Source organism: Heterocephalus glaber, unplaced genomic scaffold (genome assembly GCF_053883595.1).
Source record: "Heterocephalus glaber isolate CG9 unplaced genomic scaffold, H.glaber_assembly_v1.0 deba00001509, whole genome shotgun sequence".
Taxonomy (NCBI): Eukaryota; Metazoa; Chordata; class Mammalia; order Rodentia; family Bathyergidae; genus Heterocephalus; species Heterocephalus glaber.
This window is the reverse complement of record NW_028258325.1, coordinates 12,620,408-12,635,886: the sequence shown is the minus strand read 5'-3', so window position 1 is coordinate 12,635,886 and position 15,479 is coordinate 12,620,408. Positions and strand designations below refer to the sequence as shown.

The 15,479-nt window shown below is 33.8% G+C and overlaps 1 protein-coding gene across 13 annotated transcripts in view; it reads left to right on the top strand.

Moving 5' to 3' along the window:
- Window positions 1-15,479, top strand: part of Lcorl (ligand dependent nuclear receptor corepressor like) — a 199,435-nt gene that overhangs the window by 118,103 nt on the left and 65,853 nt on the right. For 12 of the 13 annotated variants that reach the window (XM_021260232.2, XM_021260234.2, XM_021260238.2 and 9 more), the window contains one exon: window positions 14,380-14,631. The exons of the other annotated variant lie outside the window; for it this stretch is intronic. In XM_021260232.2, coding sequence (XP_021115891.2) covers window positions 14,380-14,631 — 252 coding nt within the window. The remainder of the gene's footprint in view (window positions 1-14,379; window positions 14,632-15,479) is intronic. 13 annotated transcript variants of the gene reach the window in all.

Sequence of the window (15,479 nt, the reverse complement as noted above, 5' to 3'; positions counted from 1 at the left end):
CAGGCCTCACCTTCCAAGAGTTTCATCACCATCCATTAACACCATAGGACAGTAACTAAACCTTCAACACATGGCATTTAGACAACATTTAAGATTTAAACCATAACAGTCACCTTATTGGCATCAACAAAAATGATAGTAATTTTACTGGGGATTATGTTTAATCTGTTGACCAATTTGGAGAGTATTACCATTTTAGCAGTTATGTCTTTCAATTTATGACCGTGGAATATTTTGTTTTCTTTTAGGTCATCTACATGTTTTGTAATTTTCATTGTATCAGCCTCCCACTTCCTTCTTTATAAATATTCTTTGTGATGTTGTAATGTGATTTTCTTAATTTTATTTTGCAGTTTTTTGGGTGCTTTTGAAAATATCTACTCTATCTCTCTGTCTGTTATGGGGTGAACCATTTGAAACAGAGCTTTGCTAAGTTGCCCAGGCTGGCCACACACTTGAGATCCTCTTATCAGCCTTCTAGGTAACTGGAATTTTATGTATAAGCCATTGTGCTCAGCTAGAATTCATTTTCTCTATAGATAACCTTCTAAAATTCATTATGAGCTGTACATTTTGGGGGGGGGAGTGTAGGATTCCTTAGAAATTTATGCATACAAGACTGTTATCTATCAAGAAATAGTTTCACTTCTTCCTTTCCAATATGGGTATCTTTTAGTTATGTATGTTCCTCTTGCCTGCAGTGATGAAATGCTGAGTCCGTGTATCCTTCTCTTGGCCATAACCCTAAAGGCACAGCTTTCAGTCTTTCACCATTACATATGTTACCTGTAGATTTTTCATAAGTGTTTTTTACTAGATTGAAGAAGTTTTCATCTTTTCCTGGTTTATTATTGTTATCATAAATTACTGTTTTATGTCAAGTCCTTTTCCACATTTTTGGAGATTATGTGATTTTTGTCCTGTAGTCTATTAACATGTGCTTTTGTGTTAATTGATTGGTTTTTACGTGCTTGGGAGAAATCTCACTTTGTCATATTGTATAGTTTTTTTTCTGTGTGTTGGATCTATACTAATAAACTGATAGTTTTATTTTGATTGATAGTTTTCATATGCCTTCTTTGGTTTTGATATCAGTGTAATACTAGCTCCATGAGGAGTTAGAAGTGTTCTTCCTTTTTACTATATAGTTTGAAAAATTGGGATTAATTCATTTTTGCCTGATAGGATTTAACTTTGAAGCCATCTATGCCTGGGCTTTTTTTTGTGGTAAGTTTTTTTGGTTATTCACACTCTAGGTTTATTCAGATTTTCTATTACTTCTTGAGTCAGTATGGTGGTTAAATTTGATTGGATTGAGAGCCCCCCCCCCCAGAAATAATGCACATTTCAGGGTGTTGCTGGGTGTGTCTGTGAGACTGTTTCCACAGATTATTGACATGTGGGCCAGCAACTAAGGGGAGAAGACCTGCCCTGAAATAGGCAGAACCATCCAATAAACTGGGGACCAGATTAACAAAAATGGAAAAAAGAGGAAGCTTAGCACCACAGGTTCTCCACCCTCTGCTTCCTGTGTGCCAAGAGATGAGCATCCTACTCTTCTATACTACCACCTACTCCTCTACACTCCCACTCCTATGGTGTTCTGCTTCACCCCCATCCCCAAGTGATAGAGCAGTAGACCATGGCCTGAAACCATGAGCCACAATAAACATTTCCCTCTTTTCGGTTGTTTTGCTTAACACTGTTACAATGCTGAAAAGCTGACCACAGCCGGTCAGTTTGGTACTCTGTGTCTCTCTAGGACTTTGACCATTTCATGTAAGTTAATCTAATTTTTTTATTTTATGAAAAAATACAAAATTTCATAATCAAAAAATAATAGAATAACAATAGCTATTACACTCTTTGCTATAGTGTTTCTCATAAGCTTTTATGTGACTTTTAGATCACTGGTAATATCTCCTTTTCTTGATTTTACAACTTGAGTCTTCTCTAATTGTTTTTCTTGGTCAGTCTAGCCAAAGGAATGAATGAATATGAATATATATATATATTTTAATCTTTTCTAAGAATCGTTTTAGTTTCATTAATCTCTGTTTTTCTAATTTCTATTTTATTTATTTATGCTCTACCCCTCTGTTTACCTTTTACTTGTTTTGGGTTTAGTTCTTAATTTGTTTTCTTTTAAATTGTAAATTTTAAATTTAAATTCTTTTTTCCTCTTTTTCTTTTTCTAATAGAGGTGTTTATGGCTAGAAATTGCCTTGCAAGCATTAACTTAACTCCATCTCATACCTCTCGGTATATCGTGTATTTTGTTTTCACTCACCTTATACTATATTCTCATATTCTTTGATACCTTATTCGACTCTTAGAACATTTAAAAATGTTACTTTATTTTCCAGTTTGTGAATTTTCCAAATTTCTTTCTGTTGTTGGTTTGTAGCTTTATTCCATTAATTTTGGAGAACATATTTAGAATTTTTAATCTTTTCATTTTGATTGAAGAGGGGCTTTCATGTGTGTGTGCAGTTTGCTTGTTTGTTTGTTTGTTTGTTTGTGAGGCCTAATATGGCCCGTTGTGGAGAATTTCCATGTGCACTTGAGAAAGATGTATATTCTGCAGTTATGTGTTGCAGGATTCAATATATGTCTGTTTGAGCTAATTGATTTATGGTGGTGTTCACGTATTCTTTATTTATCTTCTGTCTTGTTTTTATATCCATTATTAAAAGTATTCATTTCCAACTTATTGTTGAATTTTTTATTTCTCCCTTCAATTGTTTTTTCCTTCATACATTTTTGTGCTGTTAGTAATGTATGTATTGTGTATATCTTCTTGAGGGCTTGAACCTTTATTGTTATAAAATGACCTCATTTTCTAGTAACAACTTTTGGGTTATTCTATTTTGACTTAATATAACCCATCCAACATTCTTTTGCCTACTGCTTTCATACTATGCCTTTTTTTCCCCATTCTTCTTTAAACCTATTTGAGTCAGTGACGTTAAAGTATACTTTTGACAACAGTTTTCATGAATTATTAAATCCATTCTGCCAGCCTCTGCCTTTTACTGGAAATGTTTAATCTGTTTACCTTTAATGTAATTACCAGTAAGGTACGAGTCACAGCTACCATTTTGCTATTTATTTTTACTAAGTATGATTTCTTTTTGGTTTTCCTATGCCTCCATTACTCTTTTTTTGTGTTAAGTAGATACTTTCTAGTATACCATTTTAATTCCTTGGTTGTTTCTTTACTACATTTTTTTCAGTTATTTTCTTGGTGATTGCCCTGGGAATTATAACTAACATCTTAATTTATAATAATCTTGATTAAATTTATACCAGCTTAATTTCAGTGAACTTTGTTCCTAAACCTCTTCATTCCTTAACCTCCCTTTGTGTCATTTTATCCATTTTACATTTGTATATAAGTTCACTAAGACAGATGCATAGTTACTGCTTTATGCATTTACTCTATAAATTAGATAGGAAGAAAAGGTAAAAAAAATTATTTTAAGACAAAAAAATACTGTATTTTATCAATGTAATTACCTTACTTGTGCTGTTTAATTTCTTTCTATGGTTTTGAGTTACTTCCTAATGTTCTTTTATAGGACAAGTCTACTAGTGACACATTTTCTGTTTTTTATTTTTCTGGGAATGTCTTAATTTCTCCCTTGTGTTCTTATTCTCTCTCTTTCTCTCGGTCTCTTTCACTCTCGGTGCGTATTAGTTATACTTATTAGTGATTTTCATTTTGGCATATTTGTACATACGTATACTTTGACCATTTTCCCTACCCCTTACTCCCCTTACCCTTCCTTTCCTCCTTCTCAGTGCCTTTCTTTGTTTTGTTTTGTTTTGGTACCGGGGATCAAACTCAGGTCCTTGCGCTGTGAGGCAGGCACCGAAACCACTGAGCTAAATCCCCGGCCCCTCAGTGCCTTTCTTTAAGTCTCCCTTTACTTATGTTCATTCTCTCCCCACCCACTCAGTTATTCATATGAGAGAAAACATTGTGAATTTCTGAGTTAGGCTTATTTTTCGTAACATGATGGTCTTTAGTTCCATCCATTTTCCTATAGATAACATGATTTTATTCTTATACTATGTATATCATATTTTCTTCATTCATTTGTTGTTAGGCACCTAGATTATTTCCATAACTTATCTATTGTGAATTGTACTGTAGTAAACATGAGTATGCAAGTATCTCTATAATATACCAACATCAATTCTTTCAGAAATATACCAAGCAGTGATATAGCTGAGTCAGTGGCAGTTCTGTTTTTAGTTTTTTGATGAATCTCCACATTGGCTTCCATAATGGCTATATTAATTTAAATTTCCAACAGCAGTGTAAGAAAGTTCTTTTTCCCTGAATTCTTACCAGCATTTATTGTAGTGTTGTTTGTTTGTTTGTTTTGTATTTTTGGCAATATTCGTTCTAACTGGGATCAGATGGAATATCAGTGTAGTTTTGATTTGCATATCCCTTATGCCTGTATTTTTTGGCTATTTATACTCCTTTTGAGAAGCATCTTTTCAACTATTGGCTATTTATATTCCTTTTGAGAAATATCTTTTCAACTCATTTGCCCATTTGGTGATTGGGCTATTTTTTTTTTTAGTGCTGAGTGTTTTGATTTTTTTTTGTATATATTCTGGATATTTGTCTGCTGTTGGAGGAGTAGATAGTGAAGTTTTTCCCCCGATTCTGTATCCTGTCTCTTAGTTCTGTTGTTTCCTTTGCCTTACAGAATCTTTTAAATTTGATGTAATCCCACCTGTTGATTCTTGCTCTTACTCCCTGAGGAATTAAAGAGTTCTTATTCAGGTAGTCTTTGCCTGTGCTATGACTTCAGGTGTTTTCCCTGTTTTCTTCTAGGTCTTTGATCCATTTTTAATTAATTTTTGTACAGGGTAAGAGATAAAGATCTACTTTCAATCCTCTATGTGTGGATAACCAGTTTTCCTAGCACCATTTGTTAGACTTTTTTCCAACATAATTCTTTTGCCCCTCTTTGTCAAGTATCGGATGGCTGTAATTGAGTGAACTTGTTTTCTGTGTCCTCTGTCCTGTTCCACTGGTCTGTGTGTTTTATGCTGAGTTTATTACTATAAATCCAAAAGTCTTTTGGTGGAGTTTTAGGATCTTCTATGTAGGGAATCATACCATCTACAAAGACTTTGAAATGTATCATTAGGTTATTTGAGAATTGCCTTCTTTGTGTCCCACAAGTACTGGTATGTTGTATTTCCACTATCATTTGATTCTAAGAATTATTTAATTTCTTTCTGATTTCTTCAATGACTCTTTGATTGTTCAAAAGTGTATTATTCAACCTCAATGTATTTGAGTAGTTTTGTGGTTCCCTGTTACGATTTTTAGTTTTATTCCTTTAAGATATGATAGGACGTGTGAGATTACTTCAGGTTTTTTTGTTTGTTTTGTTTTGTTTGTATTTGTTAAGACTTGCTTTGTGGCTTAAAACAGTCTACTTTGGAGAAAGTTCTTTAAGCTGCTAGAGAAGAATGTATTTTATTGTTTTGGGGTGGAATACTCTGTAGATGTCTGTTCAGTCCATTTGATCTATAGTCTGTAGTTTATGGCTAATGTTTCTTTGTGGATTTTGTGTTTGATGACATTTCTGTAAGAATGAGGTTTTGAAGTCAACTATTACATTTGTTGGATTTTCTCCTTAACTAGTATGTAGTGACCTTCTTTGTCTCTTCTAATTTTGACTTGAATTCTTTGTCGGATATGAATGTGGCTATTCCTGCTTGTTTTCAAATTCAGTTTGTGTAGAATATCCTCTTTCTTTGAGTTTGTTTAAATCTTTGTGGGTAAGGTGTGTTTCTTATAGTCACCATATAGTTAGGGTCTTGTTTTTTAATCCAGTCTGCTGATATATGTCTTTTAATTGGAGAATTAAAATTATTTCCATTCAGGGTTATTATTGAACGATATATGTTAATTCCTGCCATTTTATTATTTTTGTGATGTTTAATTCTTTCCTTGTACAAATTTATTATTCTACTCTTCATCTGTGTATAGTGTTCCTATACCTTCAGAAGAGTAGACATGAATTCCTTTAGTTTTTACTTTTCTTGGAAGCTCTTTATTTCTACTTTAATTCTGAAGCAGAGTTTTGCTAGATATAGTAATCTAGACTGGTAATTACTTTCTTTTGGAGGTTGAAGTATTGTTTTATGCCCTTCTGCCCTTTAGACTTTCTCCTGAGAAATCTGATGTTATTTGGATGGGTTTGCCCTTATAACATATTTGGAGTTGTTCTTTACAGCTTTTGGTTTCATTTGTTTGTTCTGTGCTCTTGACATTTTAACTATTAATAGGAGAGGGGGAGGTTCTTTTCTGGTCATATCTCTTTGTAGCTCTAAATATTTTCTGTACCTGGATGTCTGTATCTTTCTTAAGAATTGTAAAAAATTTTGCTGTTATTTCATTGAATCGATAATTTGTATGCCTTTTAAGTCTGTGTTTCAGGTACCTCTTGTGTTCTCAAGACTCTTCAGTTTGTTTTTTAATCATATACCGTAGGTCTTTTTTTTATAATTTTACTTTTCTTTATTGCTATCTAAATGTAATAATCTGTCAGCTTTATCAAAACCTGAAATTGTATTTGCTTCAAGTCAGCTGGTGAGGTGTTCCAGTGAATGTTTTATTTTGGCTTATTGAACTTTGAATTTTCATATTTTCTGTTTATTTGAGATTACCTCAAACTAGTCTGTTCATTTGAGATTGCTATCAAACTATTCTTTCATGTGTTTTGTTGCAGTCCTTATTTCATTCTGTTGTTTGTACTCTCTTTGCTTTTGCTGATGATTTTTATAATAATTCTTTTGAATTCTTTGTTATTTCCTCTACTTTGATGTCATTGGAATTACTATGGAGGTATTAACTTTGGGGGCAAAAATGAACAAAAGTTAAAATATATTTAAAAATAAAAATTTTAAAAGGTGTGAAAGAATGAAATGAAAAATAAAACAAAATGAAAAAGGGAGTAAGTTAAATAATTTGAGTATTAGAAGTATTGAATATTGTCTAAATATGGGGAGGGGGATTGGGAGATAATAGCTAGTGGGTAGTGTTTTGTTTGGAGATAACAAAAATGATCTAAATTTGTGGTCATGGTTATACTATTCTGTCAGTGTGATAAAATTACTGAATTTTACACTTTAAGTTTGTAAATTATATGATATGCAAATTTTAGTTTTATAAGCTGTTATTTAAAAATTTTAAAAAGAGAAACACCAGTTAAAAAATTAAAAAAAGAAAAATTATGTACACACACACTAATCAGGAAATGTTTTAAAAAGCAAACCAATCGCTTCTTGGCCTTTTGGCTAAGATCAAGTATAAACAGCAAACCAATCCCCACAAAAATATTAATGAATAATGAAAGAATTGTCTCTTCCTTGGGTAGGTTGGGGGACCACAGTAGGACCTTGCTAGGTCCTGTGCAGTCGCTACCCACACTTTATCCTCTCCATAGCTCAGATCCCATGTGCCTCACTCCATCTGCTCAGGCTCCAGCCATTCCTCTTGCAGTTATTGGAAGTGTCAGTCCCAGATGATTGGAGAACTCCACTGTCTTGTGGTTCTGACATGAATTTCACTGTATATATTTTTCAATAGTGTTCCACTGGGACCATATTTAGTCACAAGGCAGACTCTAATCAGAATAACATGGCAATACTTGTGAGTTCAGGAAAAAGGAAAAGTACTGAGACTTGTGTTTCCCTACGCAGCAAGCTCAAGCAAAACCTTCACAAGATGGCTTCCTGCCACAGCTCCTTATTTATACATTGAGAATTGCCGAACAGTTCTGGAGCACTTGCCTAGGAAAAAACTGAGATCAGCTAAATTCAGTCTGCTTTTGCTTTTTTTTTTCCTCCCTGTCCAAATCTGCTTTCCTACTAGTTTTTGTCCACTGTGAGTCTGTCTCTTTCCCTCTACATCAGTCCACCCCACACTGCTATGGCTCTGCACTGCCATTGCAGGCACAGGTTGAGAGCACAAATAACCTTTTCACGATTCTGTTCTGAAAACCTACATCTCTTAAATTTTTTTCCCCAAAATCTGTCTGTGTGTGCTATTTAACTAGAATACATTCTCTTCCTTCACTCACCTTGCTGAGTTGCTGTTTTCTAGCTGTCTCATTTCCAAGATGTGGAGAGGATATAAACGCACTGTTTGTACTTTGTCATCATCCTTCTCCAAAGCCTAATTTCTATTTCTACTTTGTTCTTAATAATTTTTCTGTGTATCGAATTCTTAGTTAATAGTCTTTTCCTTGTGATACTTTGAATATATTGTTCCACTATCTTCTGGCCTCCATAGTTTCTGATGTGAAGTTGTCTTTTAATCTTATTGAAGACCCTTTGTATATGATTATTTACTTTAGTTTTTGCTGCATTCAGATTTACTCTATCTTTAGTGTCTGGCAGTTTCATCAAGATGCACCTAAATATGGATCTCTCTTTTGTCATTTATTGAGCATCTTAATGTATAGATAAATTTTTAAATCAAATTTAGGGCACTGTTATTTTTTGAAATAGTGCTTTTTCTGCTTTCTGTTCTTTCCTTCTGGCGCTACCATTTGCAAATATTGGGGTACTTGATTGGATCCACATATCTATGAAGCTCTGTTTCCTTCTTTCTATCCCTCCCTTTTTCCTTTTGTTTTCTTCTCAGACTGAATAGTTTGTTAGCTTATTTGAGGTTCATTGATTCTTCTGTCAGCTCACATCTGCCTTGTATTTATCTTAGTGAATTTTTCATTTTAGTGTACTTTTCAACTCCAGAATTTCTGTGTTTTTTTAAATTACTTGTTTGTTTATATTGTCTGTCTGGTGAGATATTTTACTTATACTTTCCTGTAGTCCTTTATACATGATTTCCTAAAATTTAGCTCTTTGAACCCCTCTTAGATGGTTGATTCAAGGTTTTTGCATTAGATCCATTATATGAACTTCTTCAGAGACATTTTTCATTGACTATTCCCTCCTACGTTGGGGCCATAATTGTTTTTTTGCATAACCAAGAAATTTTTCTTAAATCTGAATCTTTTTTCTAAAGCCTGAATATTTCAAGTAATATAATATAACAACTATGGAAATGAGATTATCCTGCACACCAAGGTTTGTTGTTGATGTTGTTTGTTTACTTTCCAGAAGTGATTCCATGAAGTTGACATTCTTTGTATTGTTTGCCCACTGACTTCTCTGCTTAGATAGCTTGGTAGTTAATGATTGGACAGAGGTTTCCTTACTTTTCCAGAACCATAAAACTCCATCTTTTTTGTAGAGTTCTGTGTGTTGGGAAGGGAGAGTGGAAATAGACAAATTTTTGAAATACCACATAGCTTGCTGTTCTGATTTTTCTGATTGTTCAGCTGATTTTTGTGAATCAACATTGAATGTTTGTTAAGTCTTTGGTTAATTCCCAGAGTGCTTCAGTTTAATGGAAAAACACTATCCTCTCTCCCCACCAAGAAAAGACCAAATGAACAAATAAAAACCAATAATTCACAGGAGACCTATAACATTTAATAGCGTCAAATTTGAAGGAAAACAACCAGCTTTCTGAAAGATGTTTTCTTAGTTCTTTGTCTAATTTGGTCTTTTCTAAATACATTTTTCTTCTGTAGAGACTGGATTTTTGAAACAACTAAGGCCTGCTATATTTTTAAACATTCTTCCTTTTTTCCTTTTGTTTGCATTTTACTGTAATTAGTAATAAGAAACTAATGAGTAGCTTTCATATTTTGAAAATTTCCTAGGAGGATCACCCAATCAACCACATTTTCTACTTTTCAAATTACTACATAAAACAATGTTGTAAAACTTCTGCCATCATGTAATCATTATGTATTTTCCCCTCCAGTTTCTAATATTTTCCTACCAGTTTTCCCTCTGCAGCTTTCTTAAAGAGTTATGAGTTTTCTGTTTACAGCTTTCTCAAGTTACTTTAGGCTTCATTAATGCTATTCCCAGAGCCCACTGCAAGGTTCAAACCACACCTGCATTTGAGGTTTTTATTACATCACCTTCACACAAACTTGTGTCAAAATCTGTTTTATTTACTTACTGCTATGTTATAAATTACCTCTAAAATTTAGCAGTTCACAACAAACATTTATTATCTTGCATTTTCTCTGAGTCACAATTCATATAGATGGCTTTGGTTCCTTTCCTCACAAGGAAGATTGCAGTCCAGGGATTAGCTGAGATTTGAATCTACTTCCAAGTATACACTTACAGCTCTCCTGGTTTGGCCGCTGTCAGGAGGCTTCAGTACCTAAGTGAACCTGCCTCCAGGTCTCCTCACAGTTAATGGCTTCCTCAAGTGAATAGGAAGGGAGATGCAGGGACAGGAGAGTAAGGGGAGAAAAAGAAATTATGAGAAAGGGTTGGGCGACAGAATATAAATGACTAAGAGTACTAGTGTTCAGGAGTATCTATGATGGGAATCTCAATCACTTTATCTAGTTTCTAAAAGTAACATATACTTTCACAGTATATCATCCATGGTAGTTAACAGGGAATGGACTGCACACTTGTCTCATACTAGGAGACACAGGAGTTACTGAAGGCCATCCTGAAACTGGCTGTGACACTAATTAAACTTTTTAAATAAGTTGACTTTGAAAAAGAAAAAATAGGCAAAAATAAGTAAATCTGTCTTCTTGGGGACAGTGACCCACTTCCACATGGCAACATTCTTTCCTTCCTAGACAAATCATATTTTTCCCTCCATTTCCATGGTCATTACTTCCTAAACACCCACTTGCACACCTGCCCAGGTAATAAAATCTGTGGCTGCTGTCAGGTCCCTTATATAAAATGGTAAGTATCTGAATAACCACATCCTCCCTTTATGCTACTTGTCCAGCCTTATAAAATTTAAAAATATTTACCTATATCATTTTTAACCTAATCTTTTTATAACCTGAATTTTATGACCTACAGTTTTCATTTGCTTTTATTATAGTTATGACAGTTTTTACAAGTAATCTCTGAGGCTTACTAACTAATCAGGGTGAGCAGCATTGTCTTTGTCTCCTTTTTCTTTTTCTTCTTAAAATTCCAAAATATAGCATCAAGGGGACCAACAGTGAATAGGTGACTCGAACAGAGCTTAACATAGCTTTACACTCAATCTTAAACTGTAGCTCTAGCCATAAGATGATTAATAATATTTGATCATATCTGTGTTCTTTATCTGGCAAATTCAGTCATTTTTAACTAATGAAATACTATTAGTCAAAAATGGCAGGACAGTTAACCAAAATACCTAGAAGTAAAGCCATTATTTCTTTTAAACACATAATTCATAGTAAGATTAAGTTGAAAAGAGATGAAAAAAAATATTGATAGAAGCTTTTGAAGATTCCTGAGAGTAAGAAATAATATACAAGGTCTGATCAAAAATATGGTGTTTACTTTTTTTAATTATTATAGTAAAAGACATATTGCCATTAATCACCCTCAGATTATTCTCCCTCGCTTCAAACACACTTTTCCTATAGTCCTTTACACTTTCTGGAGCAGTTCTGGAAGTCCTCTTTTGAGAATGTCTTTAGGAGATATGATCAAAAATATGGTGAATTTTTTTTGGGTTGTTTTTTTTTTTGGTACTGGGGATCGAACTCGGGTCCTTGCACTTGCAGGGCAGGCGCCAGAACCACTGATCTAAATCCCTGGCCCAGTAATTTTGTTTGATTGTTTTTTGGTACCGGGGATTGAACTCGGGACCTTGCGCTTGTGCAGCAGGCTCCTGAGCCACTGAGCTAAATCCCTGCCCCTAAAAATATGGTGAATGTTGTGTCAAGTGCTATCCAATAGACTTGTAAAAACATGGTGTCTCATCATCTACCTTATCACTTCTGGCACCATATAACTTCTGGCTCTTCCCCAAAATCAAAAGGACCTTGAAAGATGAACATTTTGATTGATTCAGGACATTAGAATTGCCAGGACACTGCAGCTAAAGACATTCACTAAAAGGATTTCTAGGACTGCTTCATGAAGTCACAGGAACAATGTTCAAATGAGTATTTTGAGGGGTATTAATGGCAGCACATTTTTTATGATAATAACTTTTTAAATTTATAGATCGTATTTTTATATCATACCTCATATATTTCCATGTATACAACATGGAAACTTATTTTAGTATTTTCACTTTAGTTAGAGTGCTACAATAATACCGTTTATTCTGAGCCCCCCCCAGAATTCACAGTGGCTTACAGGTTATGATTCGGGGTTTTTTTGTTTTTTTTTTTTTGTACTGGGGATCGAACTCTGGACCTTGGGCTTGCAAGGTAGGCGATAGCACCATTGAGCTAAATCCCCAGCCCCTAGGTTATGATTCTTGTATTTTCCATTATCGATGTAGTTAATACTTATTTGCCATTTTGTGATTCTAATAAAATATAACTATTCAGTCTGCATATTTTTGCTTCTCTTATTATTTCCACTATACCCTCTGATAACAGCTAACATTTACTGAAGTGTTAATATGTTGAGAATAGAATTCAGTGTTTTAAGCTGCAATCTTTTATAATCCTTATAGCATCCTATAAATAAGCTTTCCTACATTTTCTCAAATTGTTTTTACATTAATGAGTGAGGATATGTACATAGATAGCCTAAGGTTTTAAAGGTGGCTAAGATTCCAACCTGTAGCTAAGTCTTTTAGTCCAGTACCCAAAAGAAGCAATGTTCTTATTCCCAGCCAGGTTCTAAGCAAAGAATAAAAGTGAAGGCTAAAAGGTTATTTTTCTTATAGACCTATAGTCCCTTTTCTCTGATGTTTATCAAGAGTGAAACTTGTTTTGACAGAGGTAATATGTTTATTATGCAGTATCTAAAGCATGTCTGAGACAATGATCTATGATCAGGTTTACTGACAGTTATACAAAACCAGTGTATACTGGCTAGGTCACTTTTTCCTACCAAATGTCGAGGTGGTCGTGCAGAGAGTAGATTTGTGTTGTTCCTCTTCTCTAAATGGTGCATTTCCAATCCCTTCTTGCTTTTAGAGTCATGTATATGTAATGGTAGATGCTAGTTGGGAAGACTTCCCCTCAGATCATTTAATTAGTGTATTTACACTAAAACTAATACCAAAGCTACGGAGAGTTATTTCTTCAACTTCTGACAGCCCTGGATCAGAGCAAGCTCATTTATATAAATACTGGTCTACCTGGGTAAGAGTTTAGTTATTTAAGGTACAGAGAACTAGTATCTCTAGAAGTAGACCTGTTGCTATAGGGAAGAAATGGGAAGCCTAATCAAGTATGCCTAGTTAACCCTTCTCAATTTACCAATGACTCTACCTCCAAAGGTTAGAGTAAATAAAGGAATTGAGGCCAGAAATATGCATAATAAAGCCACACCCCAAACAAAACTCTGTATCACAATTAAACCCCATATTTATAAATGATCTCTCACCCCACATCTCATACAATAAAATGATTCAATTACTCTTACCTATTGCACAAGTTTTAGGCAGAATTATATACACCATTGCCCAGTTTCATTTTAGTTGTGGCTGATCAACATTTTTTGGGACTGAGGGTTAAGACTCCCAGTCATAATGACTCAATTTTACAGGAAAATATTAGGACATACATGCTGAAATACTAGTGAAGTCTCCTAATTGTATAGTTTACTTTCAGTGGCTCTACAAATTAATAAATAAAGAATGGAAATGTGGCAGAATATTAACAATTTTTAAGTCTTGATGGAGGCTGTGTGATTGTGCTATTGAACTTTTTATGATCAAAATTTTTCTTTTTAAAAAATTGAGAAAAGAAAAATCCTTGATGACATTCAGGATATATATGAAAGGCACATTTCACATAATTGAAGAATTTAATTGATACCAAGTTATAACAGTTAAGATGTTTTCCTAGTCAGTGCATGTACTTTGTATATTTAGTTTAAAATTATGTGGTGGGCTAGGGATGTAACTCAGTGGTAAAGTGCTTGCCTAGCATGCACAAGGCCCTGGGTTCAATCCCCAGCACTGGAAAATACGGAGGCATGAGGGGATATATATATAAAATCTTTACATGCTAAATGTTTTAATATTTAGTAGAATAAATTTGAATATTAAAATTCTGAAAATAAGTTGTTTCTATATCTGATTTTTTAAAATCTAGTTCAGTTTGGGACAGAGACTATTTGCAAGAAATGAGTAGATATGCCATGTTTTGGGGACATATGTAATCATAATGTATAAAGTTTCTATTGCTAAGTCCCAAAAACCATTGGCAGTTGTGGACTGATGCTAAAAGACTTCTAATATTATTCATAACTTTTTAAAAGTGTAATGGTATTTTTCTTTTTTAGTGATTATTATATTTATTTCTTCCCTAGATCTTCCTCAGAACTGTGATCCTAATATTCCCCTAGTTGCTCAGGAATTAATGAAAAAGATGATACGCCAGTTTGCAATTGAGTACATTTCAAAAAGTGGTAAAATTCAAGACAATAGAAATGGTTCAATTGGACCAAGTCTCATATGTAAAAGTATTCAAATGAATCAAGCAGAAAGCTCCCTTCAGGAAGAGCAGGAAGGCCCCTTAGACCTCACTGTGAATCGAATGCAAGAACAAAATACTCAGCAAGGTAAGATATTTTTGTGTGTGTAATATATAACTTTATGTTTTAATATGCTTAAACATATATATGTTGTATTCTTGGGGAAACGTAAAGTAATATTGTTTTAATTTGCTTATGTAATATGGACTAGAGAAAAAGCAAGTTTAGAATTTGTATTGCATTTTTAATTATTTCTAAAAGAAAATTTGAGTTGCTCTCATCTTTCACTAAATATGGTATAAGTAAAAAGATGTTTATGAGAGAATTATTTCTTACAGTGAACAGATGAAAACATTAAGCCCTTGCCGTTCAGTTTTTTTGTACATAGATAAGAAAAAAAATGATTTATCTTCTAGTTATTTGTGATATAACTGGAAAAAGAGTATTTGTAAGTGTGATAAGTATAATGCAATCATAATTAATTATACAGAAGCATTTTTAAGAAGAAGCTTGAATGATGATAAAGGTTATGTTGGAGTTGAATGATAGAGGCAATGTTGGGCTTATGTAAGAGTTTAATTGAAGGAGAACTATGACTTAACAGAAGGAAAGCAAAAAGTATTTTTAAAGGCAGGAAAAACCTTTTAAGTGTGTGGGGAGATCTTTATTTTCACAAAAAAATAAATATATCTGTAGAGATGAAAGAACAAGTAGTCAAGGATTGTGGCAAGTCTTCGAAGTTGTAAAAAACTAGTGTTAGATTTGATCCTAGAGCCAGGGTAGTGGTATATGCCTATAATCCCAGGACTACAAGAGGCTGTGGCAGGGGAATTGCAAGTTTGAGCCCAGCTTAGGCAATTTAGAGACTAAGCAAGACCCTGTCTCTAAATAGAAAATAAAGAGGGGTGGGGCTGTATTTAGTATAAAGACCCTAA